Source organism: Agelaius phoeniceus, chromosome 12, assembly GCF_051311805.1.
Source record: "Agelaius phoeniceus isolate bAgePho1 chromosome 12, bAgePho1.hap1, whole genome shotgun sequence".
Lineage (NCBI taxonomy): Eukaryota > Metazoa > Chordata > Aves > Passeriformes > Icteridae > Agelaius > Agelaius phoeniceus.
In genome coordinates, this window is record NC_135276.1 from 15,877,766 (window position 1) to 15,898,963 (window position 21,198).

The 21,198-nt window shown below is 57.2% G+C and overlaps 1 protein-coding gene across 3 annotated transcripts; it reads right to left on the reverse strand.

Annotated features, from left to right (window-relative positions):
• Positions 1-42: 42 nt before the first annotated feature.
• On the reverse strand, positions 43-15,835 carry KIFC3 (kinesin family member C3). Of its 3 annotated transcripts, none has more exons than XM_077185151.1 (21): positions 15,715-15,835; positions 14,836-14,950; positions 13,043-13,188; positions 11,796-11,937; positions 9,421-9,617; positions 7,234-7,299; positions 6,684-6,818; positions 6,360-6,599; positions 5,976-6,149; positions 5,716-5,863; positions 5,499-5,629; positions 5,299-5,410; positions 4,983-5,164; positions 4,802-4,906; positions 4,451-4,581; positions 3,754-3,877; positions 3,187-3,316; positions 2,854-3,083; positions 2,103-2,237; positions 1,657-1,765; positions 43-1,159 (listed from the first exon to the last, which is right to left on the reverse strand). In XM_077185151.1, the coding sequence occupies exons 2-21, from the start codon at positions 14,918-14,920 to the stop codon at positions 1,134-1,136; spliced, it is 2,748 nt and encodes a 915-aa protein (XP_077041266.1). In that variant the 5' UTR covers positions 14,921-14,950; positions 15,715-15,835; the 3' UTR covers positions 43-1,133. The 3 variants fall into 3 exon arrangements, with proteins under 3 accessions (XP_077041266.1, XP_077041268.1, XP_077041267.1); XM_077185153.1 differs by lacking the exon at positions 15,715-15,835 and adding an exon at positions 15,354-15,708; XM_077185152.1 differs by lacking the exon at positions 15,715-15,835 and adding an exon at positions 1,356-1,384 and having other exon boundaries at positions 14,836-15,497.
• Between the last annotated feature and the right edge of the window lie 5,363 nt (positions 15,836-21,198).

The following is a 21,198-nucleotide window of genomic DNA, read 5'->3' on the forward strand; positions in this document are numbered from 1 at the left end:
CCTCCTCAAGCAGGGTTCAAGAACAGTGCAGCACAGGAGGACTAGCTTTAAGAGTTTATTTAAAATAAGTTTTGTTACAAAACAGGGTATTTTTTAATTATTAAAATACATAGAAACATCTAATCTTACAAAAGGCTAAATTTATTTTTCCCTTTTTTGTTTTTAAATAGAATACGCTGTGGAAGCGCGAGAGGAGAGAGTGGTGGAAAGAGCCATCAGTGCATCCAGCAGGGGCTTGCAGCAGGAGGAAATGTACCCACAGTGGGTCTTGAGAGGTCCAAGGGCAGTGTCATCCCCTCCCATGCCCCTGCCAACCACCATCCCCATACATAAGCCAAGAGGCTTTTGGACTGGAGGTTTGGGGTCTTTTTGTTTGTTTTCCACTACTTTTCCATTCCAAGACCATGTAAACAAGTATAAATATTTCAAACACTTTCATCTCGACCACACTGTGATCTCTCTTGACAAGACAACTGGTAAATAACTTTACAATAGCTTCATTTGAGACTGCTCCATCCCCCCTGGTGCCAGGTACCACAGGCAGCCAGCGTGGGGCCCTGGCAGCAGCTCAGCTCATGCACAGCACCGGGGGCCTTCATGCAACAACAGGGCTTGAGACACTGACAGGGAACAGAGCTGCTGGGATTTCTTAACTTGGAGGAAGTGCTGCTGTGAAAGACATTGGGCAGCTGCCCAGATGCAGTCTTGCAGGAGCTGTGGCCAGGATGGGCCTGTGGCAGTAGCAGAGGCAGGACCAGGGACTGGTCTGGCTCTGTGCACCCGTTCCAGCTAGATCTCATTGTAAAAGCAAAGCTGGAGAGATGGAGGGAGCACCCAGCAGCTCCCTGCTCTGGCTAAAAACATCTGTCCAGCAAAAATAAACTCACACAGCTGAGCATCCGAGGGGGCAGATCTCTGCCCAGCACCACTGTCCCCTACCCTTAGAGGGGGGCATGGCTGCTGGGAGACCCTGACCCCGTGCTGCTCATGGTAAGAGGTGCCATCACCCTCTGGTCATGGGTCCTGGTGGCCAAGGGAACAGCACCAAAGCCTTCATGTCTTCCAGTAGCCGTCTCTGTGTCACTGTGAGGGGCTGGGTCCTGCAGCAGGTTGGATGCCATGGCTGGCACTCATCACAGGGGGATGGGCCTCAGCTTCCCTGAGGGGAGAGATGTATAGGTGACAGCAGGCAGGGGCACAGCCACCAGTGCCCCAGGCCTGTCTGGTGGCATTGTAGCAGGAGGTGGTACCACAAGCATTCCCAGGAACATCCCTGCACAGTCCAGCAGCCCTGCCCTGTGTGGGGAGCGGGGGGAAAGCAGAGCCCTCCACCAGCACCAGCGGCAGGCACTCACCTGGCAGCCACGGCTGCCCCTAAGTCAGGCTGAAATCGAAGGGGAAAGAGGTTCAGCCTGCTGGCAGTGCCCTCCCCTTGCCCCCCCCCCCCGAGCCATCAGCAGTGCCTTTGAACCAGGGCACTCTTGGGGAAGTGCTAACCATGGCTAATTAGCTATTAACTAATGAGCTAGCTATTAACTAGAGAGCTCTGTAGAGCTGCTCTGTACTCCCCACTGCAGGCTTTGCCATGGGCTGTTGGCTGGAGCCTTCTGGGACAGAGGGACTCTGTCTGGGCTCTCAAGCTGTCCCACCACCCACCTGAGGTGTGGAGCTTCCTGCGGATGGAGGCAGAGCGACTGGAGAGCTGCCCTGGGCTGGGGGATGCATGGCCCCGGCCTGCAGGTGCTGAGGAACCCGGCGAGTCACCCTGGGAGGAGAGGGGACACAGCCCAGGGTCAGCCCAGGCCAGGCCCCAGAGGGAAGGAATGGGCATGGGCTCACAGGCAGATAGTTCATGCCTGGGTAGTGGTGCCCAAATGTTCTCAGGGGGTACCATGGGGCTGCTGCAAAACAGGGCTTGGAACAACCAAGGTGGCAGCATTGGCTGGACACTGCAGTGTGGGGACAACCTGCATCCCACCAAGTGATTGTCCCCAGTGGGGGTGGCTCTAGGGGAAAATCCAACACTCTGGGGATGACATGTGGGACCAAAACAGGGGCAATCCCTGGGGTGAGGGTGAAGGGCACCAGCGTATCTTGAGTACCTCCAGGTGCTCCTGGCTGGGCCAGGAGCCCAGCTCAGCCTTGCGGGAGACAGGACCCAGCTCCACAGAGCGAACCCTCTCGGCAAACTTGAGGGAGCACAGCGTCTCACTGGTGTTCTTCTCAGCAGGGGAGACCTGTGCTCAGGGGGGAGAGACACAAAGTCACCCTGGCAGCTGCCTGTGCACCCCGGGGGCTCCCCCCTGCAAAACCTGCTGCTGCTGGCCGGTGAGATGCTATTATTAACCTGCCCCTCCCAGGCTAGCCCCGTCCATCCCTGGTGTCTGAGCCAGCTGGATTCCCTGTCACCAACTGCCCCAGTGTGAGGGGCAGCCAGGAATAGCTGTGGCAGGTGCAGGGGCTCAGGCAGCCCTCCCAGGGCTCAGTGTGGGTCCCAGCAGCTGGGAGTGGGGGGTCACAGGGCAGGGCTGGAGAAGCTACCAGAGCTTAAAATCCTCTCAGAAAGAGAGGGGATGGGGAGATGGCAATATAGGAAGAGGTTGTATAATGCTGCCCATAGGGATAGCATCCACATGCAGGCAGGGAGGGCAGGATTGTGGACCTCCGAGTTAATTCCCCACTCCTTGGCCTTGTCTAGGGTGCAGAGACAGGGAGAGAGCTTTCACTGGCACCATGATTGCAGACTGCTCACCCATGGGTGAGCCCCATCCCTTGATTCCAGCCTCCCTCCCACTGGGGCGAGAAGGGGCTCAGAAATCAGTGACTGCCTGTGGGGATAGTCACAGCCCCTACCTGCACCATCATGAGGGTCTTGCTGTCACCGCTGAGCGAGTCCTGCAGCAGGTAGGTCAGCTTGGAGTTGCGGAAGGGCACGTGGCCCTGGCGGGAGCGCAGGGCGTAGATGACATCGCCCAGCGCTGACAGGGACTTGTTGATGTGCTGCGCCTCGCGGAGCCGGCTGCCCTCCGCGCCCGACCGCCCGACCCGCTCCGAGCCCGCCAGGTCCACCAGGTTCAGCTTCCCTGAGGGCACACAGCCAAACCCCATCGCTGGCACCCAGCCCTACAGACCCCAGGGATGGCACAGCCCAGGTGCCCTGGTGAGGGTTTGCTGTGGGACACCCACCTGTGGTGCGGAGCCCCGTGCTGCGGTCCAGGCCGCGGACGGTGACGATGAGGAGGGCGTGGGAGCGAGAGCTGTGCTCGTTCAGGTTGGTGCACTCCGTCACCCGCTTGATGTGGCCAAACTCGAAGACCTGAGGGAGCCCGGGGAGTTGAGGGGGTGAGGCCAACCCGCCTCAGCCCCACCACAAATCCCCTGTGATCCAGGGATGTAACCTGAGCATCAGCCCCCCACGGGGTGCTGGGCCAGCAGGGTAATGACCCCTGTCAGGTCTCAGCCTGGGTGATGCACCAAAGGCAGGGGTGACAGGCAGGGCACTGCGGTGACAGCCGCACCCCACTAATCCCTCAGGAACTCTCTGGGCCCCACGCTTTTATTTTTAACCCCCTGTGGCTCATCCCATGGGACAGTGACCGTCACATCACACCCAGGGACCTATTTTGGTCTCTGTTGCTCCCCATGGCTTCAGAAATGCTCCCAAATCCAGGAGTCACACACCAAAGACCCCTCCCCAGTTCACTGCACCCCTGCTGGCACCCTCCTGTGCCCGCTGCCCCCATGTCCCCACACCTTGTTGATGTCCTCCACGCTCTGCACCCTGAACTCGGTGAGCCCGGGCACGTAGAGCTGCCCGCTGCCATCAGGGCACAGCTTGATCTCCAGCTTCTCCTGCGGCTCCTTCCCCAGCAAGTCCCTGGGCAAAGGGGCACTCGTTATCATTCCCCTCCCAAGGGAGTGCTGGCATCCATTCCGTGGCTCAGGGCTGTGTGCCAGCACTGCCAGAGCAGCCATCTCTCCCGGGAAAGCTGCACACCCTATTTATAGACCTCAACTCTCTTGGCTCCCATGTGCCTCCTCTCACCCAGCTCAGACCCCACTCCCATCCCTGCTCCCAGTTACTCTCATGGATGAGAACCCAGGCTCCTCCCCTCCTGTGGCTGGACTAGGAAGGAAAATATTTCTCATGCTTTCAGCTCCCAGTTACAAATTCCTAAATATAGTGTCTGTGGGCAGGGAAAGGGAGGAGAAGGAGATGCCCCCACCGCTGCATCAGGGTCAGAGAGTGGGAGTGATGGCACAGCTGGGAGCCTGTGCAAGCGATGGAGCTCATGGGAAGGGCAGTGTGCACCAAATAAATTAAAAATAAATCCTTGCAGGGCCAAATGCAGTGCCCTGGGACAAGCTGTGAGGCCTAGGAAGGGGTGGAGGGATGTGGGGGAGAGCAGCATGGGGTGATGTCCAAAAAGCTTCTTGCCCGTCCCCGTACCTGAGTGCCTCGTTGTAGATCTCGGCGGCGCTGACGGTGATGGTGTAGTCCCAGTCGGCCGCTTTGCCCCGCACCTCAGAGAAGAGGAGCTGCAGGGCCCGCTGGTTGATCCCTGGGTTTGCAGCCGTCCCCTGAAGAATTGAGGTGACAAACAGGGAAAAAACACCCTTTGGCATTTTATTCTGTATTTTTTCTGAGCAGAAGCAAAGCCCAGGGGGATGATGTGGAGCAGCAGTGACCATCACCAGAGCACACCAGGTCTGAGCTGACCACCAGCCTCGGTGATGGAGACTGGGCACTGCAGGGTGGGAAGCCAAGCAAGAAGCTGGAAACAAAGCCAAGCAAACTCACCTCCATTGTGTAGGTTTTTCCTGCCCCTGTCTGCCCATAGGCAAAGATGCAGACATTGTAGCCATCAATGCAGGAGGTGACCAGGGCTTGAACCTCCTGAAACACCTGGGGGAGACAGGGGAGAGTGAGGAGAAGGTGGCTGCCTGCCCCCCTCACACCAGCAGTGGACAGTAGCACCCACCTCCTCCTGGGACGCTTGTGGGGGGAAGACCTTATCCAGCTCAAAGGACACCTGCTTCCCCTTGTGCAGGAGGTGCAGGACAGCGTCATCGTCAGCATCAAAGGTCACAGCGTTGGCTGCCTCGGGGCCCTCCCCATCCTCTTTTGTGATGGGGCGGACTCTCCCAAAAACACGGATGTTTCCTTGGAGGAGAGAAGCAGGGAGTCAGCCATCAAACACGGGGTGGGCTGAAGCATCCTGCAGCCAACCCAACCAGCTTATGGGGACGCTCCTGTGTCCCTGCTGTCCCACCTCAGGGACACCACACCCCGCACACCTTTGAGCCGCACCAGCTCGTTGTGACACTTCTTGCGGAGCTGCAGCTCCCGCCGGTACTTGCGCAGCAGCTCCCGGTTGGTGCTGTGCACCTCCTCGATGGCCTGGCTGATCTGGGGACAGCGGAGAACAGAGGCTCAGTGAGCCCCCAGCACCTCCACCTGCATGGAGGGTGCTGGGTGGTGGTCCTGGGGGTCTCACCTCGGCCCTGGCGCTGCGCAGGGTCTCCTGGAGAAGCAGGGGGAAGTCGCGGACCTGACGCTTCAGGCTGTTGTAGTCGTGGGTGAGGGTGCGCAGCGCCGGCTGCAGCGTCAGCAGGTTGGTCCGGACACCTGCAGGTGTGAGGCAGGGTGAGGGGCAGATGGTGACACCCCAACAACAGTCAGGCAACCCTGCCAGCCCCTTGCGCCCTCCTCACCTGCCAGGTTCTCATGCACCGCCTTCATCTCCACCTGCGCACGGGAAAATGCCTCTTCAATGGCATGGTTCTTCTCGTCCTCCATCGCCTGCATCTCCTCCAGCATCTGCCCATGGGCTCGCTCCAGCTCAGCCTCATACATCATGATCTGGGAGAGGAGCAGTGGGGGATGACACTGAGTGAGCACCCACCCACTGCCACACCGTATAAGCTGGCAAGCACCAGGCAGGCAGAGAATGAGGGGGGAGTCACACTCAGACCTGAGCTCGGAGCTGAGCCTCCGTCTTCTGGGAGCTCTGCAGCTGCTGCTCCATCTCCTTCAACACCTGCTTCTGCATCCCCACCTGCTCCTGCAGGTACTGGTTTCGGGACTGGGTCTCGCACAGGGCTTGTTTTACCTTGGCTGACTCCACCTCCACCGTCTTGATGATGTACTGCAGGGGAAAGCGCCCACAGATGGGGTGTGCTGGGGAAACAGCACCTGAAGGGCCTGGGATGGAACTGTTGCTGGCCCAGGGGGAGATAATTTAGAAAATCATGGTGCTATGCTGATGTGCTCAGGGTAGAAAGACAGGTGGCACTTGCAGGGCACCTACTGGGCACTGCAAGACATCCAGCCCAACCAGGAAAAATGGAGAGCTCACCTTAATCTGCTGGGGCTGGGACTTGAGGCTGGCAATGGTCTCCTGGCTGTCCCGCAGCCGCCGGCTGAGCCTCTCCTCCTCCTCGGCTCTCTCAGCCAGGGAGTCCTTGAGGCGCAGCTCCACCTCAGCCAGGCGGTTCGTCTTCTGCTGCACCTCCAGGTCCAGCTCCACCAGCCTGGCCCGCGTCTCCTCTGCCTCCCGCTGCAGCTGGGACAGCTGTTTCTGCAGCTCAGCGTTCTCCTGGCAAGGACAGGACAGCCAGGGCCATGTCACCCATGGGTGCCCGTCACCCTGCCACCACCACTGCCACCACCGGCGAGTCACCTGCAGGTGGGGGCAGTCGCGGCACGGTGCCTGCTGCTGCCGCTGCAGCTCCCCCTCCAGCGCTTTCATCTCCTGCCGCAGGCGCTCGTTCTCGGCCGCCAGCAGGTCCCGGTGCTTCTCCGCATCCGTGCCACCCTGGAGCCGATGGGAGAGGACATGGAATCGCCACGCACCCCAGCCAGCTGCCCCCAGGGATCCCCCAGCCCCCAGTGTGCCATTCCCTGGGAGTCCCTGCCTGCCCTTTGGGAATCACTCAGCCTGCTGCATTGATGAGCCTCCTGCTGCCCCCAGGGAGCCCCAACCCACAGAGGGGCTTTCATTTCCCACCCACAGGGTGACAGCCCCAGGGTCACCAGTGCCGCATTGCATTGCACAGAAAATCCCACATTTTTGTTCCTCAGTGTCTCTTGGCCTGCATGGTCCAAACTGTGACCCTGGGGAGGTTTAATCCTTCTCTGCCCACCCCGTGTTCCCTCTTCCTCTCAGTGACCCAGAGCTCCAGCGTCCCTCAGGGCAGGGGTGGCTCAGTCCCATCCCAGTGGCAGCTCACCAGCTCCGAGCGCAGCCGGCTGATCTCCTGTGCCTGCTCCAGGAGCTTTTCCTTCAGAGTTTCCACCTGTCAACACAGACCAGGTTAACCAGGAGGCACCTCAGCAGCTTCTGGAGGAGACCCTGAGGTGCTGCCCCAGCCACACATGTCCAGTCTGGCTCACACTTTTGTTATGCTTTAATTTTCCACCTGGCTCTGAGCACCTGATTCACACGAGCAGATTAAAATGAGCATTAATGAAAGCTTTGCTTTGACCTTGTTCAACCACGGGTATAATTTGTCCATGTTGAGCACTAGCAGAAACAATTATTAAAAAAATAAAAAGGCATCGTCTTCGGAGAAGGGAAAAAACAAACCCATCCATAACTGTGCTTGAAGAGCCAGAAGTGCCTTGTCCTGCCCTCACAACCAGCTTTGCTCTACCTTCTCTATTTTTCTTTCTAGGAAAGTTATCTTGGGACAAAGAGGGAGCAAGAGCTCTTCAAGAAGGCCACATGTCTGAGTCCCATGGGATGAAGCTCTCCATCAACCCCCATCTGGGCATCTGCCCATCTCATGTAACCAGGCTGCCCTCCCTGCAAAACCAAATGGATCTCAAAAATCTTCAACCTTTTTTTGTGCAGAGACCAGTGAAGCTCTCCCAAAATCTGCAGTTCTTGGAATAAACAGCAGCAGTGAGTGCATGGTAAAGCCAGCAGTCTCATGGGCTGTGTCATAGTGGGGTTTACCCACCTGCTCTGTCCCTCACTTGACCACCATCCCCCAGATCCCAGCCCAGCTCCCAGTTTCCCCACTCCAGAAAGCCACCAAAGCCCTCTCTGGGACACGCCTGGGTATTGCCCCATCCCAATAACCAGCCAGCAACTGGCTCTCCATGGACCATAATTTAGGAACTGCTGATTAATAACCAATGCAGATGTGCTGACATGGGGCTGTAATTAATCTGGTAAATTATTCAGCCACACCCTTGCAGAGATGGCAGCAGAGTGGGCAGCCCCTCTGTGTGCCCTGTATTTGGCACAGCTGGGAGCTGGAGCACCCCAGCTACAGGTGGGGAACAGCAACTGCTCCCAGCCAGGATCGGGATCCCGCTCCTTCCACAGCAAATCTCCCTGGCTCTGGCTGGGGGCCGAGTGAGCGCCTGAGTGGGAAAACCCCATTTCCATATCCACTGAAGGAGATTATTAAGCTATTTTTATAAGTATTTTTAAGGGAGGGGAGGTACTGAGAAGAAAAGAGTCGCGGCTTGTTCCGGGAAAGCCGCCAGCCCGATCAGCCGGCACGCACGCCGCAGCCTGCCCACCATCCCCTGTGCCGGCAATGTTCCTCCTTCCCCTACCTGCTCGGGCATCTCCAGCTGCATCCTGCTCTCTGGACGTGACAGGGACTCTTTGGCAGCTGGGTCTGGCTCGAGCCGTGGCCCGGCCATCCCAGAGCTTTGGAAGTTTGGGGCAGCTCTTGGCTCCGGCCGGCGCCGGCTGCGCCTGCTGCCGAAGTGGTGAGCGCAGGGCCAGATCCCGCTGCGCTCACGCTTGTGTCATGCAGAGGATGCCAACCAAATGCAGGACAATTACCTCCTCCTTTTGACACCCGTGGAACAAGCAGAACCTGACTGTAACAGCTTCCACAACAGCCACATGCAAATCTCTTTACGAGCAGCCAAAATTTCCATGTCCCTGAGACGACCCAAGTACTTGTGCTGAGGATGTGCCTGCATCAGTGCAGGAGGTGGTTTTGGGGGAGTGTGTCACAGTGGCCAAAACCTGAACCTTCATCAGACAATTCTGTGCCTTCACATTCACTTTCCACCTGCTGAAAGTCCCTAGAATTAAACCTCTAGGTCAGGCTAACAAGCAGACCCCATGGCAGCCGTCCTGTGCTGAGTGGATGGATGACTGGTGCAGAGCTGCATCCTGATGCTCAAAGCCCTCCTGGCCATGTCATGTCCACAGAGCCACACAGCCTTGTCAGCACTATTGCAGTGTCACTGGGGACTGCAAGCATCCCAAGGGAGGCACAGCCAAAGCTGGTGCTCAGGGGCACCCAGTGAAGAAGATGCTCAATGATGGAGATCCTATGCTCCTTCCAAGTGCAGCCATCACCAACTGCCACAGAGCTCCAGCCAAGCCACAGCCTGAGGCTGAAAACCTTGATGAACCCCCTTGTGTCACCCTGTCCCCTTCATACCTGGCCTTGCAGCTGGAGAGAGAGGGAGAGCTCGTTGTTCTCCTGGGCAGTGAGTTTCTCCTGCAGCTCCAGCAGCTCCTCCTGCAGCCGCAGCTTCTCCTTCTGCAGATGTGCCATGGAGGCCATCACCTCCTGGATCACAGGGAAGGGCCGGGCCGTGGACAGGCTGGCACGTTTCCCACCACAGATCCTCCCTCCTGCAGCATGAGCAAAGATGGAGCTGGTCAGGACACAGCCACCTCGCTGGGGAGCAGAATGCCAGCCATGGGAGTCCCCAGGGGCTGAGCTGCAGATGGGAACGCAGGAAACTGGACTTGCACAGGTCCCAGAGAACGCAGTGACGTGTCAGAGGTGCATCCTGAGTGCCAAGGTGCTCACCAGAGCAGGCCTGGCCAGCACTGGGGTCCAGCTGGGTGGGAGCCAGAGGGATTTGCTGGTGCCAGCAGAGCATCCCAGGCCACAGCACAGAGCAGCTGCCCACAGCAGTGCAGCGTGACCCAGCCCCATCACACACTGCAATGCTGCTGCCTCGCTCAGATAACAACTGCCCTCAGCAGGACGCTGATTCACCCCAGCATCCTTTCTTCTGAATGAGCAGGTGCCCGTGGAAAAGCAGTGTGTGATCATGTCATTAACGTCTGCGTCATTACACACAAACATAATGGAAGCAAAATTTAAATTATACAGGTACCCTGAATGGCCATATTGCCTAATCCTTGTGTGTTTGGCTTTCTAACCTTCCTAGTATTATTTTAAACATCACTTTCTGCATGTTAATAGAGCCACCAGTGCTGACAGAAGCCAACCTGGCCGTACATCAGAGCCTACCAAATGACCTGGTAGTTCCCAAGAAGCAATGAGCTGGCGTGACTCATCGCCAGTGTGGGATGAGGCGGCAGGACTGACGGACAGGATCCCGGCTGCCCGGCGCCCTTCCCTGCCTGCTGTGGATTTCAGCTGCTGCCACCAGAAACCTGAGGTTTCACAGGCAGGAGCTGCTGCTGGGAATCGCTTGTGCTGCCTGTGGGGAGATGCTGCCTGCTTCATGGGAAACGTCCTGAATGCAAAAAGAGACTTTTTTGTCTGTGAGTCAGATTTTCTACCCCTAAATGGAGTTAAGGAGGCAGCATAACCTGCAAAAAGATGAAGTGCTGGGACCAAACCACAACTCTGCTGCTGACTGCATGCCATGGGACTTATCCAGCAGTGGTTGCAGAAGTGATCAACAGGTTTTGTCTTCCTGCCATGGGCTGGACACCCTAAAACAGCACTGCTGGCTTTTCTTTCTTTCCATGCTGGAAGCTCAGCCCAGCTCAGGCAGAGGACCGTGGTCTTCTCTTTAAAATCAACACATAAAAATCCCAAACAAAAACCAAAAGTCCCACCCCAAAATCTCCAAAGTTGCCAGGAACACCAGCTTTCATCCCCTGGGGAGTGTGCAGGGGTAAGACAAAATTCCAGGAAGCACCAGGCTCCTGTGGACACACTGCATGTCTGCACACATCATTCACACTAATCCTGGGCTGAGACCCAAGGCAGAGCCAGGTTGAGAGCTGCAACACTCAGCTGCAAGTCAAACTGCCAGGCAGGAAAATCCCCCTCAGATCATGCCTTCCTCCACACTCCAGCACCTTCTTCCTGTGACAGCATCCATGGGAGAGGAGATGCCGACCAGCTCTGTGTTACATCTCCCCCTGGGCAGATGTGCTGGTGGCCATGGGTGGTCTGAGCGTGGCAGGCAGGGAGCACAGTGACCCTCCTGCTTTCCAAAATACAGAAATTTGCAAAATTCGGAAAGACACCTGTTCCTCAGCTCTGCCCTGTTACCACTGCCAGTCAGACCCTGACCCCCTTTCTCCTGCACACCTGCCCCTTCCCAGCCACTACCCCACCTCAGGAGCTGCTCTGGGATGCAGCTGGGGACCAGGCCAGGAGCAGCTCCCGAGATGTGCCCTGACAAGCTCACACAATCCAATCCTGACCAAAAAAGACAGGAGACTATGGGACTTTGGGATTTCCCCATCCTGGCACAGCCACGCACGCTGTAAGCGTTTCCACACACGTTACATTTTCCTTAAGAAGGAGGAAACAGCAGCAGGTTCATCAGAGCTCACCTGCTCTGTTCATCCAGCTCAATAATTCATCAGTCCCTGTCAGCAGCCAGCAGCTGGCTGGTGTTGGATTTCTCCTGTGCCCTGTTCCCACAGTGAGCTCAGCCACACATCTACATGCACCCCAACAGAGGAGAGGTTTCCTCGATACCCACAGGCAGATGCCAAGCCCTCATCCCATCCCATCCCATCCCATCCCATCCCATCCCATCCCATCCCTCCAGGCCCTGAGCACCCAGCACTGCATCCCTGCTCTCCCCTCACCTGTTTTCTCCAGGTTCATGGTGGAGGCTGCCTGCACCGCCCCTGGCTCACGGGGGGCTGCGGGCGGCTCCTCCTCCGTGGCCGTGGCCGGGGCCCGGTGCCGCGGCTCCTCCCGCCGCTTGCACGTCGTGTCCCGCAGGGCCTGTGGCACAAACAGGTCAGGGAGCCGAGACAGTGACAGCCACACCGGGCTGGACACGGTGCCAGCAGCTGGCACCACCCAGGGCTGGCCAGGAGGAGTGAGCAGGGCGGGAAGTGCAGAAGACAGAACAGCAGAGCTTGGGGAAACCCTCCCTCCAAGGGAGTTCTGTGTTGGGAAGCTGCCACGATGAACTTATCATGTTTTTAGTTCTCCACATAAAAAACTTTGCTCAGCCTGGCCACACACCTGTACTGAATATTTCTTATTTTTCTCCCTATGGCCTTCAAAAGAAAGAGACTCTGACTTGGAGGCATGGCTCATGCCTTGTGATGGAACTCAAAAAAAATCAGAAGAAATCTGAAAGGAGCTTTCATAAGGCTGCTATAAAAGGGGATGATCAGCCAAGCTCACCCTGCTCAATAATGCCTTTTCTTTCTCAAATCTTATCTCAGAGCCTGTGGCATCACCCCACAGGCCAGCGATGCTGGGGAAACCTCATTCCAGCAGAGGGGCAGATACTTGGTACATGCCAGTAATTTGGGAGTAATTTGGAAGGAGGTGGCAGCATCCTCCTGGAGAAGCTGCGTGTCTGCGGTGCCTCTGCATCTGAGACTCCAGAGGGGTTTTGCCGAAGGGAATTCATTGAGGCTGCTGTGTGATAAGAAGGTGTTTTCCTTCTTTTCAAAGAAGGGGAATTTGAATGATTTGCCTGAAGCCTGGAATGAACTCGTGGCAGCTACACCAGTACGTGGTGTCCCGACACTGTCCCTGGCCGTGGCACCCTGCCACCTCCTTCTCCTCCATCCCACTGGCAAACACCACCTCATGGCCCTGCATTTTCTTATCCCACCTCTGCCTTGAGCTCTCCTGCCAGCATGACCCATAAGTGACCCAGAAATGCTATTCTGTTATGAACAGTGTTCCCCATTGATGCCTTTTCACTCCCCAGAGATGCTTTTCCCTCCACCCAGGCACACGCTGGGTGTGGTGAGGGAGGGAACAAGCTGGCTCCCACCTGGACGGCCCAGATGGGTGCAGGGCACCCTCCCCATCACCCTAAAACTGCCCTCCCCGTACATGCCATGGCTGGCTCGACATTCCTCACCTGCAGCACCCGGCAGAGCCCACGGGGGTTTGCAGTGTCCGGCCAGCTCACGCTGAGGATTTTATGGTGAAGCAGCGCCGGCAGCAGAGGAGCCCGGGGAGCGGCGCCTGCTCCGCCCCCAGCGCCGAGCCTGTCCTGCCCACGGCCTGAGAGGGAGCAAAGAGCATCACTGGATCCACCTGGGAGCCCAGCACAGACACAGCCTTCGGCCAGCTCAGCAAACCCTCCTCCTCCTCCCTGCTGCTGCCACCACACCAGCGTGGCAGAGACAGCGCATGACTTTTATTAAAAATGTTAATTATGTTAATTAGAAAAATTAGCCCTCCGGGGGGCGGAGACTGGTTGCCAATGACTAGTAATGAGAATTCAGGGTGTAGCTTCCGTCTGCCTTGGCAGGACCAGGTCCGTGCCCCCACCAGGGATATCCCAGCTCTACCCCTGGCCAAGCTGCTCCACTTCCTACGATCCTATCTTGGCAAAGCTGCCAAAGCCAGCTTGCATCACCAAAACCAGACAGACGGACCCTGGCGGCTTCACCTCCCTCCACTGCCCCCAAATATTTCCTTCATTTGTCAGGCAGCCAAACCCGAAAGCAGCCAGGGCAGCACTTCCCTGTCCTGCTGAGCCACACAGAAGGAAACAGCAACCCAAGGAGCCTTCTCCCATGGCTGTCCCCTCTTCTGCTACAGGCAAAGCAGGTGGCAAGGGTTCCATCCCACTGCTTGGGGACCCTCTGCCCCCCAGCCTGTCTGCCACAAGTGCTGCCACCATTGCGGGTGGCCAAATCTCTTCTCCAGCTGGCAGGGAAAAAATCAATCGCTCACAAATCAAACCTCAATAATGCAGCCTTTTTCCCCCTAAAACCACACAGAGGAAGTTGGGCCAAAGGTGGAACCAATGTCCAGAGGGAGATGTGCCCTTATGAAGTTAGTCCACCACTCTGGACTTCTTCCCAGCCTCTAATTATTCATAACATTTTGCACACGCCATGAAAATCGAGCATTTCCAAAGTGCTGGGTAACAGGAGGTGATTTCCCCATCCTGGCACGGGCAGCAGCAGCCGTTGGGCACAGAAATGAGCTGAAAACCCTGGTTTTGGAGGCTTTGGTGCCAACCAGCATTTGGCTGGACTGGCCTGAGTGCCAGAGAAGAAGCTGTGCCCAGAGAAGTGTCTGCCAGCACGGAGGGATGAAGGCAAATGCTGAAGCCAAGAGCAAACGAAGTTCAAATCGGGGGGTTCAGCCTCCCCCTTTGCCAAGCCCCATTCAGCACCATTGGTGAGGGAGATGGGAAGGGAAGGGCTGTTTCCCAGCAAGTGGCTGCAGGTTGGGGCAGGCAGCTGCAGGCTGAGCTGCCTGCAAAGCAGCTCAGCCTCCACAGAGCAAACTCCAGCTAAACTCACCCATGGGGTCCATGTGCCAAGGAGGGACAAGGAACCTTTCCAAGGAGCCAAGGCTGGGAAAAGGCAAAGGGCCTGCATTCAGGCAGGTCATGCAGATCACTCTGTTTTCTGTCTTACATGTTAAATTTTAACCTTTCTCCCTACGATTCCCGCTCAGAAGGGCCAGCAGGGAGATGGAGGCAGCCCTCTCCTCTCACCAGCAGGCTGCCCAGAGCTTTGTGCCTGTTTCTGAGTCCCCGTTTCTCAAATCTTGACCTTCATCCGGAAAGAAATGTGAAAAATGCAGGCTGGCCTGTTCCCAGCCTCTCCTTCCCCAGCGAGCAGGGCGTGAGTGCAGCAGGCTGAGCCCCAAGGGGCAAGGACAAGGGACAAGCCACCGTGCTGTACTCACCGTCCGGGGCAAGGTCCTTGGTGTTCCAGGCGGCTCCGGCGGAGGGCCCGGATCCCAGGTGCCAGGCGGAGCGGGATGTGATCATGGCACGGGGGTCCCGAGCACAGCAGCACCTCTGCGGAGAAGCGCAAGGACGGACATCTCAGCCGGTCTCAGTGTCCAGCTGTAAATCCCAGCGGGACGTTCTGGAGCAAAACACGGCGGTAACACCAGCTCCGACTCCCGAAACCCGCAGGAAGTTGCATCAATCCCGTTTTTTGCTCCCGAAAAGGCGACAGCCCCGGGCTCCCTCCGTGCTCCCAGCGGATGTGACATAAACGGTGTCTGTAATTAATTTACTCACTCCTGAAGCCTCTCCAGGCCCCTCCTAACCTCGGGCTGGGGCTGACTTTAGGGAGTTAGGAACTCCGGGACCAGGGGCAGCCCCGCAGCCGGGCGGCACCGCACCCACCGCATCTCGGCGCACACAATGCCCCGCACGGCACCGCCCGCTCCGCTCCGCACTCGCCGCTCCTCACCGGGGCCGCTCCGGCGGGGAACGGACGCGGAGCCGCCCAGCCCACCGTGGGGTCCCCTTGTTCTCCCGACCGGCGGCTCCGGGCGGGCGGGACCTGCAGCGGGGCGGTCCCGGTGCCGGTCCCGGAGGCGCAGCCCCGCTCCGCGCAGCCCCGGTCCCGGTGCCGGAGGCGCAGCCCCGTTCCGCGCAGCCCCGGTCCCGGTGCCGGTGGCGCCGCCCGCCGCGGGTTAACGGGAGCCGCGCTCTCGCCGCGCTCCGTGCCAGCGCTCCCAGCCCGCAGACAAAGGGAGCCCCGGTCCTGCCCGGTCCAGCCCGGTTCCCCGGTGCCGGCAGTGCCGGTGCCGCCCCGCGGGGCCACTCACCGGGCGCGGGGCGGCGGCGGCAGCAGCGGGGCACCCGGCACAGCCCCGGCCCGTCCCCGTCTTCCCGGGCGCTTCGGTAACGGAAGCGCCGAGCTCCGCCCCGCACCCGTTACCACGGAAACGCGTGAAACCCCCGACGGCGGCGGAGGCGGGGCTCCCCTTCCCGCACCGGCTCCGGGAGCGCGGGGCTCCGGGAGCGCGGCACCCCGGCCCCTCTGGCCGGAACCCTGGCAGCACAGGGGAGCCCCGGTCCTCCCCGGGCTCTTCTCAGGGCGGCCCGCCCCCGCCGTGCTCCCCTGAGCCTCCCTTGCTATAGCGCTGGGGCTCCCGGTGTGCCCCGGGTACTCCCGGTGTGTTTCTGCCATTCCCACCCCAAGCCCGACGCTCTCCAGGGAGTCCCAGTGTAACTGCCCCCCACCTGTGCACCCCTCCTGGCATCACTCATGTCGGGGACCTTGGGGGACCATGGGGACAGTGGTGCTGATGTCCTACACACCAAGGACCTGCCTACCCAAACTATGCCCTCCTGACACTCTGCCACCTCCCCACTGCTCCCAAACATCCCCGGGGAGCAATGCCAGCTGGCACCCCAGGCTCTTTGGGCTCAGGGACACGGATATCACATGAAAAACAACCCTTTTCTAACCCAGAGGCATGGAGAGAACAGCCTCGTGTGCCAAGACCTCTACAAAAACCCTGGTGTCGGAAAGGCAACAGAAGATCCTGTTTTAAATATAACATATATGAATTTTTAGGGTGTGATTTGTACCTGCCTCCCTGTATTGCACACACAGCCCTCTCAGTAATGGCTGGTTTGGGTGACACGAGTCACTCATGACTTGTTCAGGGTAATGAACTGGCAGTACTGGATATTCCCCATACCAGAGCTGAACTTGGCATCCTTGGTGGTGGCAGCAGGTGCCCCGTGCCCATGGCTCACATCCGCACACCTGATGGCAGCCAGACCTGTGTCCCACGTGGGTCTGGGCACGCAGGAGTGGTGTCCCTTGGGAAAGGAGGGTTTGATGCCAGCCCCGTGCTGTGCTCCCCTCAGACCACGTGTTCTCCACCTCTGATCTCACCACACTCAGTCCCAGCCTTTTGCTCACTTCTGGCCAGGTTTGGAGCAGGATTCAACCTTGTCCTTTCATCCTGCCTGTCCCTCTTGGACAAGCTCAGAGACCCCCCAGGAGACACAGCTCCACTCCCTGTCACCAGCCAGCCCCGTGGTGAGGGGTGACAAGAAGCCACTGGTGTGGAGGGGGACAGGCTGCTCTAGGCACTCAGCCCAGAGAGAGGGGGCTGTGAAGGGTCACCTCCATGTCCCCATGCCCCTGGCACAGAAACTTGCCCCTGAGAAGCCAATGCCATCCTGGCCTGGCAGCTGCCTCCAGCTCTGCACTGCATTTGCCATTCCCCTGCAGCCAGTGAAAACCTCCCAGCCTCCCCCTCTTCATCAGAGGTTTATTGGCATTCCCAGCATGGATCCTGGCATGGATGGATAGAGGTGTGTGTGCCTATAGACACACAGCCATATCCACATACATTTACCCACAGAGGCCCTAAGCAGTGTCTAATTTGCATGAGTAACCCATTATCTGTGCAGCTCCTGAGGCTGGTTTGGGGATAATATTGACACACAGAAAGTTACTTTCCCCTTTCTGATAGCAACTGTAAAGCCATATCATGGCTGACTTCATTTATGAGCTGTAAAGAGTAAAATAAATGTTTATGTAATTTACTTTAACTGGGAAGTAATTTCCTGGCTTTTGAATGCTTCAGGTTTTTAATGGTATTGCAATTATGCAAAGCACATAAGTTGTATCAATTACATCAAGTGAGTCTACATTAAGCAGGCACATGCATGAATTCCTCAGTTTAGAAGAATAACTCAATGAATAAGCATGGAACAAAATCTGAGCTGCAGGAAGGGTTCCGTGCCAACAGCCCTATTCAAACAGTCACCTGTGAGCAGTACAAAACCCAGCCCTCCCAGCTGCTGGGTTGTTTTTGGCAAGGGCAGCGTGGCTCTCTGGCAGGCCCAGCACACCAGAACAGGCTCTCCAGGGATCCAGAGGTGGGGTTACTCTGGCTGCCGGCCGGGTACCAGCTCCCTTTCCCTGCACTCTTTGGCTCAAGGCAGCACTGTGGATCCAGGGGATGCCCACTTGCTGCTGGACATTCTGGGGGGCTGCAGGCAGCAGGTGCCCTGCCCGTGCCCCCCTCTCTGCAGGGATTCACCCACGCTGGCTGGGATAAGCTCAGCCTGGTCCCCAGCGATGCTCTCCCATCCTCCTTCCCTTGGCTGTCACGTCTCCGTGACCTGAGCGAGCACCGGCTGACGACATCGCCGGAGGTATTTTTAGAAATGCCGCTTTGCAGGCAGGCAGAGGAGCGGCACCGAGGAGCGGGGCTGGCCCAGCAGCACCTCCTGCCACAGCCAGCAGGTAGAGGGAGGGCTCGAAACACCCGTGACCAGCAGGGCTAAAACATCTGCCCTGCCTGGACAGCACCACCCTGCCCGGCGACAGTGACCTTGGCTCGGGTTCAGCTCTGCTTTTAGCCCAGCCCCTGTGCTGTAGCTGAAAAGCATCGCTGCCGTGGTGTGGTGAAGTCAGGCAGGTTAATTTGCCTTTTACTTGGATGGAGGGAAGCTCCAGCGATCGAAACACATCACCGAATGGGGCCCTTTGTATTGGGTGTTTGTTCTGCCCTGAGCAAATATTTAACCTACATCTGTAAGACAGCTAAAAAATCCCCCGAATGCCAGAAAAAATGTAACTCCTCCTACTCTCCCTTGGAGCAACCTGATAACCTGGTCTAGGAATGCAGGCGAGAGCACACCTGATACCTGAAACCTATTGTCTGTTGGGATGCTCCCTGTAGAAAATTCCCACCAGAAGCATCAGACAGCGTGAGAAAGTGTCCCCAGAGCACAATTAATTATAAACCAGCTCATTATTCTAATTTTGCTCCTCCTCGAGGAGGTGAGGGGATTTCTCAGCTTTGCCAAGCTGACATGAAATGCTTTGCAAAGCAGGAAGAGCCCCCTGCATTCCTACATTCCTACATTCCTACATTGCCATTTCACACAATGACAGGAGTTTTAATTAAGTCTTAGCATGCTCCTGAGAAATTTAATACTCATTTTAAAGCTCCCTAGTTGCATTAATTCAACCCCGAGGCCCTGATCCTGGCGATAGGGTTGTGTGGAACTGGGTGGAGAGCAGGAGCTGGGCAGGGGTGTTCCAAGGATCGCTGCCAAAATCCAACACACTGGGGTGCTGCCTCGGCTGGTGGTGCTGTCTCTGCAGCTCAGCACCTTGGCCAAGCCCCTCGAGCCAGTTGGGCTGGGTTTGGGCAGCCCAGGGCAGCCCAGAGCCTGTCCACAGCCAAGGATCTGGCTGCTCCAGCTGGGAGCTGCTGCATGCCTGGCTCAGCTCTGCCCCTGTGCCTCATGCAAATCTCCTCTAGATCAAGCAAATGGCAAAAGCAACACCTTTTTCAACCTGCTGCATTCAGGCAGACAAAGGCTCTGCTGTGCTGGCAGCCAGGGCAGTGCCATGTGAGATGTAGCAGCCTTTGGGAGGGTGACTCTTTCACCCTTCCAAATTTCTTATCTCGGACTTCAGTGCACACACACCATCTAACCAAACCTCAGCCTCCTTCTCCCTTTCACCTACCTTTTATCTTTGTCATATTTTTCAGCTGGCTTCAGGAACAACTTGGGTTTGGCTTTAATGCCTGGGCCTTGCCTAAGCAGAGCAGTTCTGGGCTCATCCTGTGCCTCTGTGGCTGCTGGGGATGGGGAGCTGCTCTGTGGGAGGACTGCAGCTCACCTCCTAAGTCATTAATGTTTCATGGCATTAATCAACACAGGCTCCTGCTTATAAAGCACTTCTTAGAAACAAGGCTAAGAATAAGCACGAGGTGTCCTTGCTGAGGCTAAACCCTCTCTGCTGGCTGGGGGATGCCCCTGCTGGCTGGAGCAGACCCAGTGAGGGAGCAGCTTGACACCAAGTGAATTCCATCCAGGCTGTTTCAACCTGCAAATGAAAATTCTGGCTGTACTGGAAAGATGGCTGCATGTCAGGAGGAGATCCTGCTCCTCCTGGTCTGGAAGGAGCCCACCAGCACTCCCCCAGCCAGTGCTTACAGGGCATCCTTGGGACCCTCACTTGGGACCTTGGGTGCTTTCTGCAGTTCTTTCTAACTAAATAAATATCTGAAGATAGAAGCTGCAGGTGGGCAATTGGAACCTTTTAAGAATTTTACCACTTCTGGTGCTCATTTTCTCCTTGAAGCCAAGCCCCCACAATGCCACTGAGCCTGGCTGGGTGACACTGGTGACAAGGTGTGCAAAGGGAGGCTTCCCTCTGCACAGTCAGAAAGGAGGGGAGCCATCTCTTTAAGAAATAGATTCAGTTCTCAGCAAACCCATTTATTTTTAGTGCCCTCCAAAGTGTGCTTGTCTTTGGAGAAGGAACGAAGCAAACACAGTAATTCTGAATAATTTAGGGAACAGAGTTTTGGGGCTGTAGTAAATGGCTGTGCTACGCTGGGGCAGGGGCTGGAGGAATGCAGGGCTTGCTAATAACATCCAGGCATGGGCAGAGGTAAATCAGTGAGAGCCTCTGCAGGGAATAGGGAAATGTCCCTGTGGTCATAAAGCAAATGCAGCCATGCAAAGGAAAATAACGTGATGAGCGATGGGCTCAGCTGCATCCCGGCTGCATCGCGAGAGCTGCGCCCAACAAAGGAATGAATATGCAAACGAGGGGGGATATTCACCGGCGGAATTAAACAGCTTTGCTGCTAACCGGCTTTGCCTGCTCGATATCCAGCTCTCTGCAGAATCCCCCTGAGAGGCCATCCTGGCACGGGCACAGCACGCGGGCCCCGGGCTCGCTCCGTGTCACCTTTGCGTGCCCCAGGGATGCTCAGCAGGGCTCCGGGCTGGGCTGTGCCCTGGGATGCTGGACCGACCCTGCTCTGCAGCTCTGGCACCAGGGGCATGGAATCAGGATCCTCCCTGGATCACCCACACCCGCTGGGGACAATGAACGTCCCAGTGCTCACAGAGAGCTGGGAGCCCCTTGGCAGCAGTGGGGCACCCGCAGAGATCCTGCACCACGGCCTGGGCCCTGCCCTGCCCTGCCCAGGGTCTGTTGTACTGCACTGAATCCATTTCCATCCAGTCCCCATTTCCAGGGGAATGCTCCCACTGCCTCCACTCACTGCTGGGTGATCTCGGCCCTGCTTTTATCTACACTGAGCTGCAGCATTCCAACCCACCCCATGCTATCACAGCTTCCCACTCACCAAGGAAAAAGGCTGAGGTTTTTCCAGTTTAACTTACTGTAGGATATTTCATGGTAATTTAATTATTATGGACCTAACTGTGACCAGGTTTTAGTTTTTTTTATTTTTAATTCTAATGTGCAATTGAGATGGTGAAGAAAACTGCACTCAGTTGAGTGAGTC